Raw genomic sequence first — 16,428 nt, 5'->3', positions numbered from 1 at the left:
ATATTACGCTTTAAAGCATTAGAGAAGGCGATAGTAGCTAGGCAGAGCTCTAGAATAACTAGCTAGGCTAGTAGTATGTTTTTGTTGTTATGTAGCTAGAATACAAAGTTGTTTAGTATAGCTTCTAATAGTAGAGGTTAGTAATCTAGGTAGTTCTATACTCTCTTATAGAATACTTAGAACTTAGCGCTATAATCTTTATATTTAGTATTATATAACTTCTAATATAGCTATATAAGTGCGCTATTATTAAAATTATATAGAGCTGCTATATCGCTTAAAGCGCTTTACACCTAGGCTATTTTTTAAGTTAAACTATTATAAGCTCTTAGTAAGTGTAGAAAAAGACTAGTAGCTCTAGAGGTAAGCTAAAGTAGGCCTAGAGGTCTAAGCGTCTAAGTATTTAAGCGTCTAAGCGCGTAAGGCTGTTACTAAACTAGCGCCTAATATAATTTACTATATATCTCTATAGCTACGTCTTATTACGTCGCGCGTAATATAGAGCTATATTACTACACTTTACCTACTATATAGACTTAATATAGAAGACTTAACTCTAACTACTAGTAATACTAAAATCTCTAAATAAGGTAGATTAGCTCTAAAGCTAAAAGCACAGCTATAACTTTATAATATTTCTACGTCTAATTATTACTTCTTAACTTATTCTTTTAGTACTTACGTTGCGCTAGAGGTACGCAATAAAACCTATAACAGAATAAATAACTATCTCTTACTATCTAATAAGATAGATATTCTAGCTTTAAATAAACTTATAGTGTTATAGAGGCAAGAATTCTTTATATTTTTACTAAGCTATTATAGCTAGAGTTGCTAGACCTTTAAGCCTAAAAGCTATAGTTCTAGACTAGAAGACCTTTAGTATTTTTATTCTTAGATATAATAAGTATCTTACTTACTTCTTTATAGGTTAGTTATACTATCTATAGTTTTTATGCGCTATATATAGAGCTAGTAAGAATAGACTAACTACTTTAAAAGCTCTTATTAAACACGTTATATAACTGCTAATTTTTAACGTAACTCTTCTCTAGAGCTTACACTCTTATACTCTATATAAGTTATATTAGACGCTTGCTACCTACTCTTCTCTACACTATATACTTTCTATATTCTACTATAATTAAACCCGCTCTACTTTAGCTGTATTAGTAATTTTATAGATATTATTAGTTAGCTAAAATGTCTACAAAAGAGTCTAGATCTAAAGTAAAGATTAGACTAGGTTTAAGGCGTGTAGAAGAAATATAAAGTAGATTCTTAATTTATATAGTTTTTCTGCGTTAGCCTTAAGAACCTATATAATTATATTACTAAGAGTTACTATCTATTCTAGAATTCTTTAAGTATAACATATAATATACTATAGAACCTTCTTCTACATTCTTTCTTTCTAGAGTAGAGATTAGCGCTAGAATATAATTCTTTACTTATACAGTCTTAACTTAGAGACTATATTAATTAAGACTTATAAGTAGCACTATTTAGCAAAGAACTAATAGTACTATAAATATTAAGATAGGTCTTATAGTGTATATAATAGACCTAGCTTACTAACTACCTTAACTACGTACGTAGAGACTAATATTTATGTCTTACTACGCTATAAGATAGTTATACTTATACTATTTATTAAAAGGCTACTAATTTTAATAGTTCTACTTTTAGTGTATCTTTTGCTACTTTTAATATTAACTAAATATTAGTTAATGTAGGCTTTTATAGAATTACTTCTTTTAAATTAAACTTTATATTTAACTATACTATTATAGTTAAATATACGCTATATTGTATCTAAAAGCTGTATCTCTATATTTAGCTCTACTATTATTTACTACTAAATTATCTTATTATTATTTACTACGCTACTTAGTTGCTAGTGCTTATTATTTAGCTTATTACGCTTAAATAACTACTAGCTTCTAAAATCTAGCTAGGTTACGCCTTACTACTTTCTTTTATTCTTTAATCTCTAAAAACAGTAACTCTACCTATAAAATACCTATTTAGAAGGCGTATACATCTTCTCTTATATATATAGAGACTTGCACGTCTAGAGCTATAACGTACTAGTTTAGGTTATATTACCTATACAACTTTAAATTAGTAAGAAGAATAAGCTTAGCTTTAAAATTACTATACCTATAATAGACTATAATTAATGCGCTTATAAGAATTATCTTACTATATATACTAACTCTATTTAATAGCTAAGTTCTATAACTATAATATAGCTAGACTATATAATAAAAAAGTAGTAGAGTAGTTATAGTATTACTTAAAGTGCCTCTACTTATAAGCGCTGCTGTTAAGATACACAGAATATACGTCTACCTATTTTATTATACTAGAAACTTATTAGTGTTAAAGAATAGGTTACTAAAGTTATACGCGCTATTAGTGGTTTCTGTAGTATTTTTATATAATAGCGTAGCTTTATATTATATTTAACTATATAGATATAATTTAATAATAAATAGTTATATAATCTAATTATTCTTTTAGTAAATTCTTAGGTTATATAATATAAACGCGGCGTAATATTTACCTAGTAGAGTAGACCTTTACTATACGCCTCTAACGCTCTTCTTCTCTTACTCTATTTCTCTTCTAACTACTACGCTATGCCTCTTAATAGCAACTACAATAGTCTTTTAGCTAATATTAACTTCTTTATTAAACGTAACTATAGCACGCACTTTAAAGCTAACGTATTTATATTCTTTCTAGTCTGTTTATTTATACTACGCTTATTTAAGTTTACTTTAGCTAATAGCGCACTTTACACTACTATTAATAATAACTCTCTATCTAGTAACTATATAGAGCGCTTTTAGCAAATCTATAAGTAAGTTTAGATATTTTATAACTTAACTTAGTATTAGCATTATATATTAGTTCTTTTTAATATAAAGAGTAGTACCTTAAACTATATAGAAGATTAATTATATATTACTACTATAAAATAGAAAGTAAAAGTAGAGTTCTATATTACTATATACGCCGCAGATTTTAGTTACGTAGAGGTTTTTCTAAACTAATCTAATATTATTAGCTATATTAAGAATAATAGGCGCAAAATTTCTATTAACCTCTCTTAATAATTCTTTTTTTAACTATTAGCTTATAGATCTCTTAGTCTATATAATAGTCTCTATTAAATACTAATTACTTTTCTTCTAGAGGCGCTTACAAGAATACAACACTACGCCTAGAGCCTAAGTAATTTTATTAATCTATAAACTAGCACTTACTTCTCTAGATAGAAGCTATATATTAAGTATAATAATAAATGCCTAGTACTAGTAGAAGAATTATAGTATTACTCTTTATTTAAGAGTGTTATAGAGATTTAGAGAGCTATTTACGTAGTAAACCTTAATATAACTTTTAAGCTTATTAGTTTATAACTTTAACTTATAGACTTTAAGTTTCTAGTGCTAGATTTATAAGTAGCTACTTATATAATAAATACTCTAGTAAGTATACTTAAGTTGCTACCTTACTACTAAGTTTTTATATAGTATAAGATTAACGCTGTATATAGATTGCTAAGAACTCTATTAACTAAAGTAGCTATTGCGCGTAGTAATAGTAAGAATAGTCTTTAATACTACTTTATAAAACATAAATAGTATATCTCTATATACTCTATTTAACTATTATCTAAAGTAACTAGTTTTAACTATCTCTTTTACTAGTTTAACTACTAAGACTAACGTAGCTTATAGACGTACTTCTTCTTTCTTCTAAAGTATAAGATTTCTAATAAGTTTTATATAACTAAGGCAAAGAAAGCAGACTTTAATAGAGCTAAGTTCTAGCTATACTAGCTTTATATAGATTCTACTAATAACTAGGTTTAGTAAGTCTATAATATTATATAAGAGACTCTATAAGTACGCAGATCTAGTAGAATTTCTTATTAACTAGTCTAGAACCTATCTAATCTTCTAATATAAGCTCTGTTGTAGAACTATTAGTTACTAATTAACTATGTTAAAAGCTTTTATAGAAAACTCTTTTATACTATTATAGCTTAGTGCGCAGTACGTTAATTAGAACTTATTAATATTCTTTTACGCTCTAATCTGCTAGCAGACTTTCTCTACTATTATTTTAGATAGACTTCTAAGCAGTAATAAGCTTATTTTATAGAGTAAGTAGTCTCTTATACTATAATATAGTTACCTTAAAGTACTTTAGATATTTCTATTATTATATACGCTAAGAACTAGAAGAGAACTTTACGTAGTTCTTTGCTTATAGTAACTAAATTCTAATAACTTAATATAAGCTTCTATAATTATTTATTACTTTTTAACTTTTTTAGAGTAAAAAGTAGTAAGACTTATAGTTCTATTTTTATTATTTTATTTAATAATCTTAGCTCTATAAATAAGTAGCGCGCCTTATATAAGTTAAATAAGAGAAGAAATAAAAATAAATAGTTTAAAAGCTAAGTACTATTACTTATAGAGCTTCTTAATACTTATCTTATCTTTATAGACTATTCTATCTCTACTAAAGAGCTGCTACTCTTTAAGCCTAAACTAGATCTTTAGAGTAAAGTTTAGTAACTTCTAAATTAAGTTTTAAGCTTAGATAACTTTATCTATCTATAAGCTTATAGTTATAATCTAGACTACTATAGAATACTAATAAACTACTAAGTTTCTTTTTAAGAAGTTTATTAAGCTCTTATAGATAAGTACGCGTTTGTTAAAATATAACTAAACTTCTTATAAGACTTATAGTATTACAAATTAGGCATCTCTACTCTATTATCTAATACTTACTTTAATAAATACACTTACTTTGTACCTACTACTTTAGGCTCATGAGCGCATCTGCTCACCTTGACGACGTGGCTATCAGTGTTCACATCGTTGGAAACAATGCGATCGCAGAGCCCGCAATGGTTCCAGATGAATGTCTGGGAGGATGAGTAGCGATGCGGACTGAAGTCCTCAAAGATTAACGATGGCGCATGCAGGACGCGACGCGTTAAGGCAGCAGCTTTGCATTTGTCTTTGCATTACTCAGAGTATAGCTAGTTTCCTCACACCTTCAGTTTTCCAGATCATATACTAGATTTTTGTCAGTCAGAATGGCTAGTTCACCATCTATCGACGTCGCCATCATTTCTTCGCCCGACGTTTTCGACATCGACGGACATACCGATCTGAGCATCCGCCTCAGTCTCACTCTTCGTCACGGCAAAACGATTACATTGTACAAACGTGACACGAGCCTCTTCGACGGCAAGATTCTCCACGATGGCGGGCTCACGTTCACCGATGTTGAGACTGGCCAACGCGTGCCACGCAGCACCTTGAATATCTGCTACTTCTCTAACGCAAGCTTTTCATGGGCGACTAGAAGCCAATACGTTACACTATATCCAGGAAAACAACATGCCATCCACGCGGGCTTCACACCTCTAAGTACAAGCGGACGAGAGAAAACAGATCCAAGAGAATCGTGGGTGAGGTCGTTGAAGTTCGCCGGCTTCAAGGATGGGCAGACATGTAGAATAGGTATCAGTGAAAAAGCTTTTGTCAAGGATTGGTTCGAGGGAACAGTCTGGGAGCTACTAGGGTGGCAGATGCTGGGTTGGGCATCGACGACTATTCACACGCACATCAGCTATAGGGTTGTTGAGTCATCGGTTGTCACGATCAAGCGGCTCAAGGATGATGATAACATCCGACTCGAGGACGTACTCTCTGTGAAACCAACTGATTGAGCAATCATCTAGTTCAACAAGTCGGACCTGAATGCTTAAATCACACCCAGACACTGGTCTCTAAACGGTCGACCAACACAACGCGTGTCTTTCTGTCATACTCAAGCCTATCTTGAAGGTGATGCTTCCATGTGCGCCTCTCACACCCTATATCTGTACCGATCTTTCTTCCCAAAGCCAATCATCTCCGCAAGACTCTTCTTCAGATCTCCAGTCATGGTGTACACGATCTCTTCCATCCGCGCAATGCTTATGGGAACATCGCGCCAGTCTACACGCCGACGCAGCTCCCCAGACTCGACGTCTTTGACTAATTCGCTCAATAATAGCGCATTGAACCTGTAAAACCTCACGAAATGCCGCCTATGTGCAAAATGCGCAAGCTCATGCAGCATCGTCTTGATCAAGTCGTTCATATGGACGAAACGACGTGGATCGTGAGCGTCACGTAAACGTAACTGTATGTTCAACGGGATGATCTCGGTTGTGGTGTTCCCATAACGATCTATGTCGTATTGCTTTTGAGTCAGGGACTTGCCATGGCAGGAAGAGTGCGGCGAGAGCTCATGCAGCATTGGGACAGTCCAGCCATGCCGACGCATGATAGGCCCGATGATGTAGGCACATCGTCGCAGGAGGTAGAGGGCGTAGGATCGGTGAGGCAGGCCATCGAGTGTCGTGTAGCTAGAGAAGGAGCTATCTAGGCCCCGTTGGGGTGGCAGATGGTCTAGTCGATGGAACATGGTTGAGCTGATGCTGCGAAGGCTTTACACCTGGTGTTGGTCGGACTTTACATTCTTTGAGACGAAGCAACGGTCGTAAGCACAGGCCGAGAAGGCGAACTTTGCGGCTGGTGAATTACATGCGCAACCGACCTTACCTGTTACCTATTCCCTTCCTGCTTGCATCTAGTGAGCATTCATTCAAAAGCTTTCGGAACAGTGATGATATCATGAAAGGAGACTACAAGAGCCGCGTGGAAATGCGAAGGTTCGGTGCACATGCAAGACAACTGTAGTGAGACATGCATTTCTCTTCAGCGAAGGTTGTCTCAATGACCATGGCCCTACACAAGACATTGTGTACAAAGTGCTGGTATCAGTATGCGTTCACAATGTCTATAAGCGACATGTAGAGCAATGGTTGTGAACACAGCCCCGATAGTCAACAAAGGGCGTCCAGTCATTCGTACGGTTTTGTTCACTCCATGCACTTCACAATGATGTTGCTCGTGCTCAGCCGAAACCGCCAAAGCACAGTTGAAAGAGAAGTGAATGTCCGTACTTGAGGCAAGCTAGACAACCTAGAGCAAGTACAAATTGACAACGTACCAATTACTGCAAGTTTCCAAATACATCGCTCAATTCGAGATGATGAGACTAACCATAGCCAAGGAGACCTTCACACAATGAAACCCCTAGACACGCCAGCGACTATCAAAAAAATCGAGAATAGCCATCTTAAAGGCTTTCAAGTCCTTGCCTTAGCGAGAAAAACAATTCACTGTCTTCCACGAAGAATTCGCGAGACAGCTCTTTTTGAATGAAGTGCGGGTCAAATTCAAGCCCGACGCCTGGCCGTGCGAACTCATGCGATCAAAGCTGGAGCTTCTCGATTTGCAAGATCACCATCGGATCGAGTGTGTACGCCCGGGAACAGCGTTGACCCTAAGCAAATGACCGCGGTATCTGAGGCCGCCCGGTATCGTGTCTGTCTCTGCGTGACCCCAGCGCTCGTATCGGGTATCGAAGACACCGCATGGCCGCAAGGCCCCACCTCCTCTGGGGAGGGGCAGGACTATAAGCTTGCACTACCGAAAGTAAGAGACCCCTTTACTGATGTCTCGGATCAGTCGAAGGCTTCGCACAACGGCGTACTCGTGAATTCGGCCGTGATACTCGTCGAGGCGATTCCAGAGGACATGGATGTGAATGTGGAGACACGGTAGAACCATGTGAAAGCCGTTCATCGCATAACTGGAAGGCTGGGGTAAGGCTGTAGGAATTGGAAGTCGAGAGCCTATGTCGCATTGCGACGTTGCCGCCGAGTAGTAGTGTCTTCGAAAGCAAGGATAGACCGTCATTGTGCACTCCCGTCCTAGCATTGGTAGCGCATTACTGCAATCATTAGTCTGTCGGTAACATACTTCCATCCCACAATCATCTCCAACGGCGAAATCTCGCGGCTATTGCTCACAATCTTCACTATGCGCATTGATTGTACTCTCTAGCACATGGCTTTGGTCCCTCCCAGCTGGTGATACTCATACTCCAGTGGTACAGTTTCAATGTTACTTACAGGGCTACCCTGGCCGACGATGGTAATCCGCCTCCAAGCAAAGGTACGTAATGCACCTGTGAAGAGGGGTTACCTGTAGATGCGGCGGTACCTGAACACTGCTTACATCGCGGGAAGTGGCAGTGCTGCGATAAGAGGGGTGTCGTCGTAAGCAAGCAGCCGTTGGGGGATCGAAGAAATGAGTCTGACGACAATGTGCGGGAATTTCCTGGACTCCTGGAGTAGTTATTATGGGTGCCGTAAAGACACCACGGTAAAGGTTAAGTTTTTCGATAGATCTACCGTTGATCTACCGAACAGGCTGACCCAAAACCTACGATTTGGGTCAACTCCACGATGCTGACCCGTTTTGACTATTCCCAATTCCTCTCTTGGGATCGGGTGCTGAGACTCCGAAATTTGCTCCGTTGAGCTGGCCTCGTTGGAGTCACAATAGCGCCGAGCGAGAACATGAAGCACGGTACGTGTTCAATGGTACTCGGTAGCTCTCGGTCCTCGGAGGCTAACAGGACATCGCTCTGAAAAGCAAACACCCAATGAACTTACAATCAGCGGCGTACAGCATTGCGCCACTGTGAGCCAACGAAGGGTCCGCGGGTGCGGCGTCGCCTCGCTTTTCTGGAACAGCGGCAGCGAACAGCGTAGCTCGGCTGCCAGAGTACGCCCTCCACAACAAGCGCGGAAGCAAGCGCAAAAAGAGGGGCCGCGCAACGTACTGACATAATGGCACCCCTTCGCTGCAAAAAAGCAATAACGGTTGCATGTCGTTGTACGTAAGTTGGACGAATTCGTCACAGTAAGCGCCAAGCTGGAGCGTTGGGTATCAGCTGCAAAACGGCACCTTCCTGTTACTTGGACAGAAACGTAGCGGGTATCGGAGTCTTAGCGATATGCAAACAGTTTCAACCGCCATTGATGATGTCTGGTAGGAAAGGGGAAGCTCCAATGGGCGAGCAGACAACCTGGTGCTTACGCGCGGGCCACTCCCAACTCGGCACATGTGCAGCTCTTCTCGCGTGGTCTGCACCCACTTATGATTGGCGGTCAGATAACACTTATGATGTCGCTCGCCTGAACGGTGTGTAGGGCTGCGCACGAGTCCTCTTTCCAGGTGATTGACATGAAGATAGACAAGTTGAGAGTTGTCGAACACCCGGGCGATGCCGAATGGTACTAGCGCCTTGGCGTCGCGTGGTGCCCAGCCGCTGGGGACGCCTTCGAATCGTGACTTGTGGAGAAGGGGTCCGCTCTGTTCCCACGACACCATGCTCTTTTGTAACACTACGCTGTCGACGATCCTCATGTCACAGCGCGCGCCCAGGCTAAGGCCCTCATTGTCGGACGCATCCTCAGGCTCAGATCTTTACCGGGCAGAAGGACCGACTCAACCCTGGTTCCGCGGGGAAAGAAAAGCAAGGAGAATCTCAGAAACAACAATGTGTCAACGGCACCGCTGTACAGCCTATATGGAGCTTCATCTATGTGAGGAAGCCACAGACAGATGGAGAGCTCATTCCGTGCGCATAGTCAGCTACGACCCGTTGGTAATCTCCACAGCAGGTCTCAGCGAGAAAAGGCCGCCGCCGGGTCATCGCGGCTCGCGTACAGCTAAGATCCGGTCTAAAAGCTACCCGCACCTCTCCTGGAGCCACAGTTATTCTGCTCACCAAATAGTTAGTGGAAGTTGATCTTGTCCAATTTCTGGTGTCTCCACCTGTATTCGACTTGCCTCGGCGACTTCTAACGGTCTTGAGCAGCTGCATGCGTTGCTGATGACTGATCTGCAGATTGTCAGGGCCATACTGCTTCTGCTCGCTTTCTAGCAACGCAGCTGTGCGACCATCAAGTCTACGGAGTAGGAACCACGCACGTTAAGTGGCAGAACCGTCTTGCTGACTGCGACGGAGGATATAGCGACCTGTCATGTTCATGGGGTTGACACTAGGCTTCCGGCCCGGGCCTCAACCAATTCAAACTCAGCACATGAAAGCTCCTCTCCAGGCGGCTCGCGATGATGTTCGTGCCGCCAATTTCTGAGGCTTCGTACTTTGGCGAGGTAGAAATTGAAAAAGCGCATTGCGTGCGCAAGTCCGTCTCTACGTCCGCCCCGTGCGTCTTTAGCTGCAGCCTGCAAACGCGAAGGATGATCATGGTTTTGCCCACACAGAGTTTTTAGTCCTCGCTTACAAAATCCGCGAATGAGAGTTTACCGTCTCCTGTACGACATCACGCAAGCCGTGCCACGTTCCTGCATGTGTGTACACTCCGCTTTTTCGACTGATCTTCCCGAGTCCTCAGTGGCATCCTTTACCGCTCTGGCTCTGTACGACGCTCGAGATGGAATCGCATCCACGACTCCTTAGCCCGTGTGTAATATCACGATCTCACTTCCCAGGATGCTGGCGGCCGAAGGAGCCCTATGCATCGGGCTGAAACACTGCATCCGTCGAACATGGTTGGTGACACCATAGCCGCCATCACAAAACGAATGAACACGAACTGCTCAAGGTCGAACCATACACAACTTTTGCACATGCGTGCCGATTGAAGTTGGAGCTACTTCTCCAACTTTGCGTGACAGCCGAACAGCTCACCATTCTGCAGGGACTGGGTTCTCTGCGTTCTGTAGATCCCGGGAAAACCGGAACGTCGCACGGGACGTGTTGAGACCGATCTCACACACTTCGTTGCTCTCGCGTTTTCGACTCGTGGCCATGCCGAAGGTTTCCTGACAGGGCTGCAGACCCTGGCACCCGCGGAGTAATTGGCGAATGTCACTGTTCGGTGGGCGTACGGAAGGTGGGTACGTGCATAAGTGTGGTTAAGGTAAAGCCACCGACAATGCCCATACCACCCATCTCGTTCAGGGATCTAAGCAGGCTGTGAAATACTCCATGTTTCCCACAAAAGCAGCCTGATTCACCTTATCTGGTCGTCTTGAGACCTACGCTATCACATCATGGCTGGATCATTATCTGATAACCCGAGGGGCAGGCAAGCGGTCGAGATATCTTCTGTCTTCACTGGCCTGGCTCTCATTACCGTCGCCCTTCGACTGTATACGCGCTTCTTCATAATTCGCTGCGTTGGTATCGAAGATGCCGGCATCGCTCTCGCGATGGTAAGTTTATTACTCCGTCATGTTGTGTATGCTCCTGCTAACCTTCTGCCAGCTCTGCTCCATTGGCCTCACAATCGCCATTGGTATCCGTTAGTATACACCTAACTACATTATCTTCTAGACACTGACATGATGCAGAGGCCGAATATGGTATGGGTAGACACATCAACACAATTTCAGACGATCATATGGTCAAGTTTTTAAGGGTGCGACACTCTCCTTGTGTACTCCAGGGCTATGCTAACAGCCACAGACATTCTGGTCCAGTCTCATCGTATACTATCTATCGCTCGGTTTGACCAAAGGATCCATGCTCCTCCAGTATCGACGCATCTTCCCGACCAAGAAGTTCCAGATCGCGAACTGGCTCACAATGGCCGTTGTCGTCGCCTATACCATCTGGACAGTCTTCTCCAGTATCTTCACCTGCACACCTGTACGAGCTTTCTGGACTCACGAAAAGTCTACTTGCCTTAACCAATTCGCCGTCTGGTTCACGAACGCCGCTATCAACATCCTTACCGATTTCGCGATCATCCTTCTTCCTATCCCGGTCATTCAGAAGCTAAACCTGGGCAAGAGGCAGAAGATTGGACTCATCTCCATCTTCGCTGTTGGTGGATTGTGAGTATTCCTCCCTGGTATTACCTTGTTCTGTCTATTCGGGCCGTTCCGTGAGTGCCTGATGTCTGTTACAAGGTGTAACACGACGCTCACTCGATTTTCGCACGGTGCATCATTGTATCACCGGCTCTTTTCGTGACGAGTTACTCAGCAGGCATACCCCTACGACCAACTGTTGCAAAGAAGTCACACTAACGCGCGATCCTGCAGTGTCTGCCTAGTCTCAATCCTCCGTCTACAATCTCTCGTCGCGATCTCCAACTCGGATGATCCTAGTTACGACAACCCGCCTGCAGCGACTTGGAGCTCCGTCGAGACTAACGTCGGCATTATTTGCGCCTGCCTACCGTTGCTCAGGCCTTTGATCACACATTGGCTTCCAAGGGCGTTCCCGTCAAGACACCGCAGCGCATATTCCCACTCTCGCCCGCAAGGTAATCGTACCTACGGAAGCAGGGGTGGCAGCAAGGCGCTGCGCACAAAGGACGACTACGTTCTAGACGTAACAAAGCGCTCAAATGGCTCGAGCGAGGATGCACGAGACATCCAAGTCGTTACGGACATCCACGTAGAAGTGGATGGTGCCGATGGCAGGAGGCTGAGCGGTTGGAGAACGCCCGCTTCTCAGGCCACCTGGGCGGACGATATATCCCGCAAGGAAACGCAAAGGGAGAACAGCACCGAGATGCTGGTAGACGAAAATGCGCGTGTGTCGAGGTAGATCCGAGACTTTTCTTTTGTTCAGTCCACACACTTTTACCTCACTCAGTTACGATACCCCATGACCTACCTACTATTAATAGAGAGTAATTCGACTCTTGTAATGCCCTCATTCTTATATCTTTGTAATTATTCGACTGTCCTCACGATTGTGCGCGGAGCGTCACCTTCTCATCCTTAATCGCTACCCACCGGAACCTCGGTCCTAGCCAAAAAGATGCTCTCCCGCCCAACTATCCCGTTTCTTTCTACCTTCAATCGTGACTAGAGGTCTGTGTTCACGCCGTCTCCGTGAGAGCCATGACCTATCCCCTATGCAGGCCGTTCTTCCTGCGACGCCTTGTGCTCATCCAATCCCATCTTCCTGGATGACCAACCGTCCGAACTAAGCCAGTGCTTTCGGGAAGAGAATCATACTGATCTATTGGAAGCTTTTGGGCTCTTTCGCTGATTTCCATTTCGCCCAGATGCTAGGTCTTTCGCGAATATCGTTGATTGTGAGTCGTACAAGCTTCAAGCACCTCGCTGGGCGCGTTGATGTACATATATCGCTGCGCAGTACCACTCTGGGGTCAGCATCTACCTATACTGTCTACGTTACAGCTTCCCAAAATCTTCGCGATATATACCTTACTTCATTGAGGAGAGGAGCCGCAAGCATAAGAAACTCCGCCAAGCCCGGACCTGATGGTCACACAAGCCCATTCACGTGCATTCACTCGCAAGTACGACTAGTGTGGAGCTAGTGTAGTAAGCGCCCCAGCTGACACTACCCTCTACTTAACCCAGGGGTTCTTCCAGCCTCCGAACGATGTGCTACCACCACTTCTCGCAAGCTCGCAATTACTCCACCAGTAATTGCAGCTTTGCACAGCCAACAAGCGCGCCGATTCCATTTCCACTATCGACGTACAGGCTGTCTGTATGGTATGCGAAGCCTGCGTCCGCGCCGAAGAGGTACCAGCTGTCGCTATGGCGCCCGATGCTATGATCACAAGCGATGATCGCGCATCATCTGCTCATCAAAGGTCAGTGATTGTCTTCTCTAACTACACGATATATCCCCTGACTCTTCCCAGTGAGCGTGCAGGACATGCAGGCCAGGATATCCAAACCTCCATGACGTACTGGTCCGCAACTACGTACACGTCCGCCGCCCCAAGCACACGTCCGCCGACTATGTCGCGCCGCTCATTCGCTGCTCCCGATTCGTCCCAAGTGCGAGCATTCAACGATTTCCAGTTGCGCGGCCCCCATACCTTGCAGCCTGAGTTATCCGGGCTGGAGTTCCAAACCGAACACTCCACCACCAAGGGCCCTCAGGGGCTTCAGCAGCTGGCCGAGGTCGATGACAGCTCGACCACCGCCAACGCTACTGGCCAACCATCGCTTGTTGAGATGTTCGCTATCTTCGTGGTCTGCGCGTTCATTGTACTATGGATAGTACGATCTGCCGCTGAGAGCATCTTCACTCTTGTTCCCTTTGCCGGCCTGGTATGGTTGGTGTTCGGTGGGTTCCAGATACTTGAGCAGCAACAGCAGTCAGCTCAGTCGTCGCCGATCGTGGAAGACGACGCGTCTTGCGATGTTTGTACTACTGGAGACATCGTTCCCTTAATTGAGGCAACGATCCTCGACCGACAGACCGCTCATGAACAGACCAAAATACCGCGGTGGTTAGCCAGCTTTCAAGACATGTCTATGAGCAGCGACCGCTGGATGTCATCTCTTGAGAGCGAAGAGAATCTTTCTTTCGCTGCCGGCATTGCACCAAGTGTTCAGGGATCTACGGGGATGTCTCACACCACCGAATCCCAGTGCGAAATCGTCGGAGACGAAGACGCTGTCGAAGCTACTTGCTCCAGTAGTGACCACATAGCAGCACTTCAGCGTCAGCATGGCAACCTTGTCTTCAACGACACTGATCAGTGGGCCCCGGGTGGTCGACTTTACGACCAACGCATGGCCAACAATCTCGAGCCTATCTTTATTGGTGGTGATGTTCAGACATACGAGGATGTGGACGGATGGTTTGGACGACCTATCAATGCAGACGCACTTGACATCGAATTCCTTCTACGCGCTTTGGAGCTGCAGCTTCCGGAAGATCTGAAAGCAGCGATTGGAGCCCAGTCTTTAGACACACTCATCAAGACGCGATTACAGAATGGCGAGAATGCCCTCCTCCAGGAGCTCGAGGCGCAATGGCTTCTCATCTGTCCTGGTACTATCGTCGCGCCCGGTTCGCCCATCAAGACATTGCAGGACGTCAAACGCATCATCGAGGGGAACCGGAGGAAATCCACCCCTGCATGCCACTTTGATGTACGCCATTATGTGGGACTAGATCACCCATGCAGACCGTATCTCACGGAATATGAAGAGATGGAGATCAATGAAGGTATCTCGGACTACAACTTCCGCAACTGGAGCATCGACTTCAAACCCTCATTCATTCGTGAAGCCACAAAGGGCAAGCCAGAGCACGCTTTGCTCGAAAGCTACGAGCGGATTCCCGACTGGATGGAAGACATTGACCAAGGCGACCTACTTGATCCAAATGCTTTCCACGAATGTCCATGCGGACAGGTTGCCATGTCAACGCTCGGTAGCTACCGCGACGAAAAGGAGCACAACTACAAGGAAATGAAAGGTTTCGAATCGTGCTTCCTGATCGAAGTCCTCGACGGTAGCGAACTCCACGATGCCATGGCTGACCTGGTTCAGTTCCCGGATTATCCCGAGCATGCGACACCACCTCGTTCCCAGGAGATAGTCCAGGACTGCGAGCTGCATAAAACGATCACCAAGAATATCTTTGTTCTCGTCGACACATCAGCCGAGGACATCAACGAGCGCATCAGCCGTCCTGGTGGTTTACTTCCTGCTCCAGGAATTACATCCTCGGTTTACCCTTCTGGCTTCCAGACTACCATCGGTTTCTCAGAGATTCCCTACTGTCTGCTCCCCCCTCGGTGTGAGCACGGTCGCTTGCATCAGTTTGAGTTTACGCCTCAGACGATGGCGAGCAGAATGATGAACGCGAGTCAGACTGGCTGTACACACTGCTTTCCGCACGGCCACATTGTTACTCGATGCCAGGAATGTCTAGAGCATTGCTATGCCCTGGCTGCGCCGCACGGCATGTGGGGGCAGGTCGATGCCGCATATCATCCGGCTGTAGACTTTGCTCAAGAGCAACACCAGGCCCACGACTTGGCACAGAATGTGCAGTCTAGGCGGGCAAAAGCCTTGATTGCTGGTGCCGCGCGCGCCGCTCCTTATCCACTCGGTATGCCCTTCCTTGTTCGTGTCATTAGATCTTTGACTGACTTTAAATCAGTAGTTCGGCAGCAGTATCCCAACTACCCCATCAACTCAGACTTTGAGGCTACGATGCAGCGTGTGAATTGGCAATGAGCCTTGCAAACTTGCTGTACCTATTGAGAGCGAGTTTGTACTGTTCTCATCCTTTTCTTTCTTTATTCACTGTTTCTATCGAGATCGCGGACAGCCTCGAATGTACTCCTTCTTGTTGATTTGCTTAGCGTTTGATACCCGGTTTGGTGTTCTATGAACGCCGTCTTTGTTTGTTTATGTTAGCCATATAATGCGTATCTCCGACTTAGAAATCATCAGTGTTATTTCAGTTTATTCATATACTTCTCTCTCGCAACCAGACTCCTCCCTCTTCAGCCCTTTGGCTACTACGCTCCAATACATGACTCAAATTAATACAAATCTTCACTGCGTCCTAGCTACCTAACTCACAATCGCGAGTCTTACGCTTTCTGCCTGGTTTGCAGCTGCTACAATCGTACTCACCACTCTTCTTATTTATATGCCAAATAATGTTTCACCAATGTGAACAGATTCATTCACCTCGCTACAATGT

General features: G+C 44.2%; 2 protein-coding genes across 2 annotated transcripts; both read left to right on the top strand.

Moving 5' to 3' along the window:
* Nucleotides 1–11,208: 11,208 nt before the first annotated feature.
* J4E93_005599 (uncharacterized protein) lies at nucleotides 11,209–11,817 on the top strand (the record flags this gene model as incomplete). The annotated part of the gene is made up of 2 exons (XM_049343519.1): nucleotides 11,209–11,213; nucleotides 11,457–11,817. 2 exons carry the CDS (start codon nucleotides 11,209–11,211, stop codon nucleotides 11,815–11,817), a joined length of 366 nt encoding a protein of 121 aa, XP_049199612.1.
* Nucleotides 11,818–13,652: 1,835 nt separating this feature from the next.
* On the top strand, nucleotides 13,653–15,953 carry J4E93_005598 (uncharacterized protein; the record flags this gene model as incomplete). The annotated part of the gene is made up of 2 exons (XM_049343518.1): nucleotides 13,653–13,657; nucleotides 13,697–15,953. The coding sequence occupies 2 exons, from the start codon at nucleotides 13,653–13,655 to the stop codon at nucleotides 15,951–15,953; spliced, it is 2,262 nt and encodes a 753-aa protein (XP_049199611.1).
* Nucleotides 15,954–16,428: the final 475 nt, after the last annotated feature.

Source organism: Alternaria ventricosa (genome assembly GCF_023758065.1).
Source record: "Alternaria ventricosa strain BMP 2768 chromosome Unknown scaffold_8, whole genome shotgun sequence".
In the NCBI taxonomy this organism is placed as follows: Eukaryota; Fungi; Ascomycota; class Dothideomycetes; order Pleosporales; family Pleosporaceae; genus Alternaria; species Alternaria ventricosa.
Note: the sequence above shows the minus strand (reverse complement) of the source record. Positions and strands in the feature narration are given on the sequence as shown.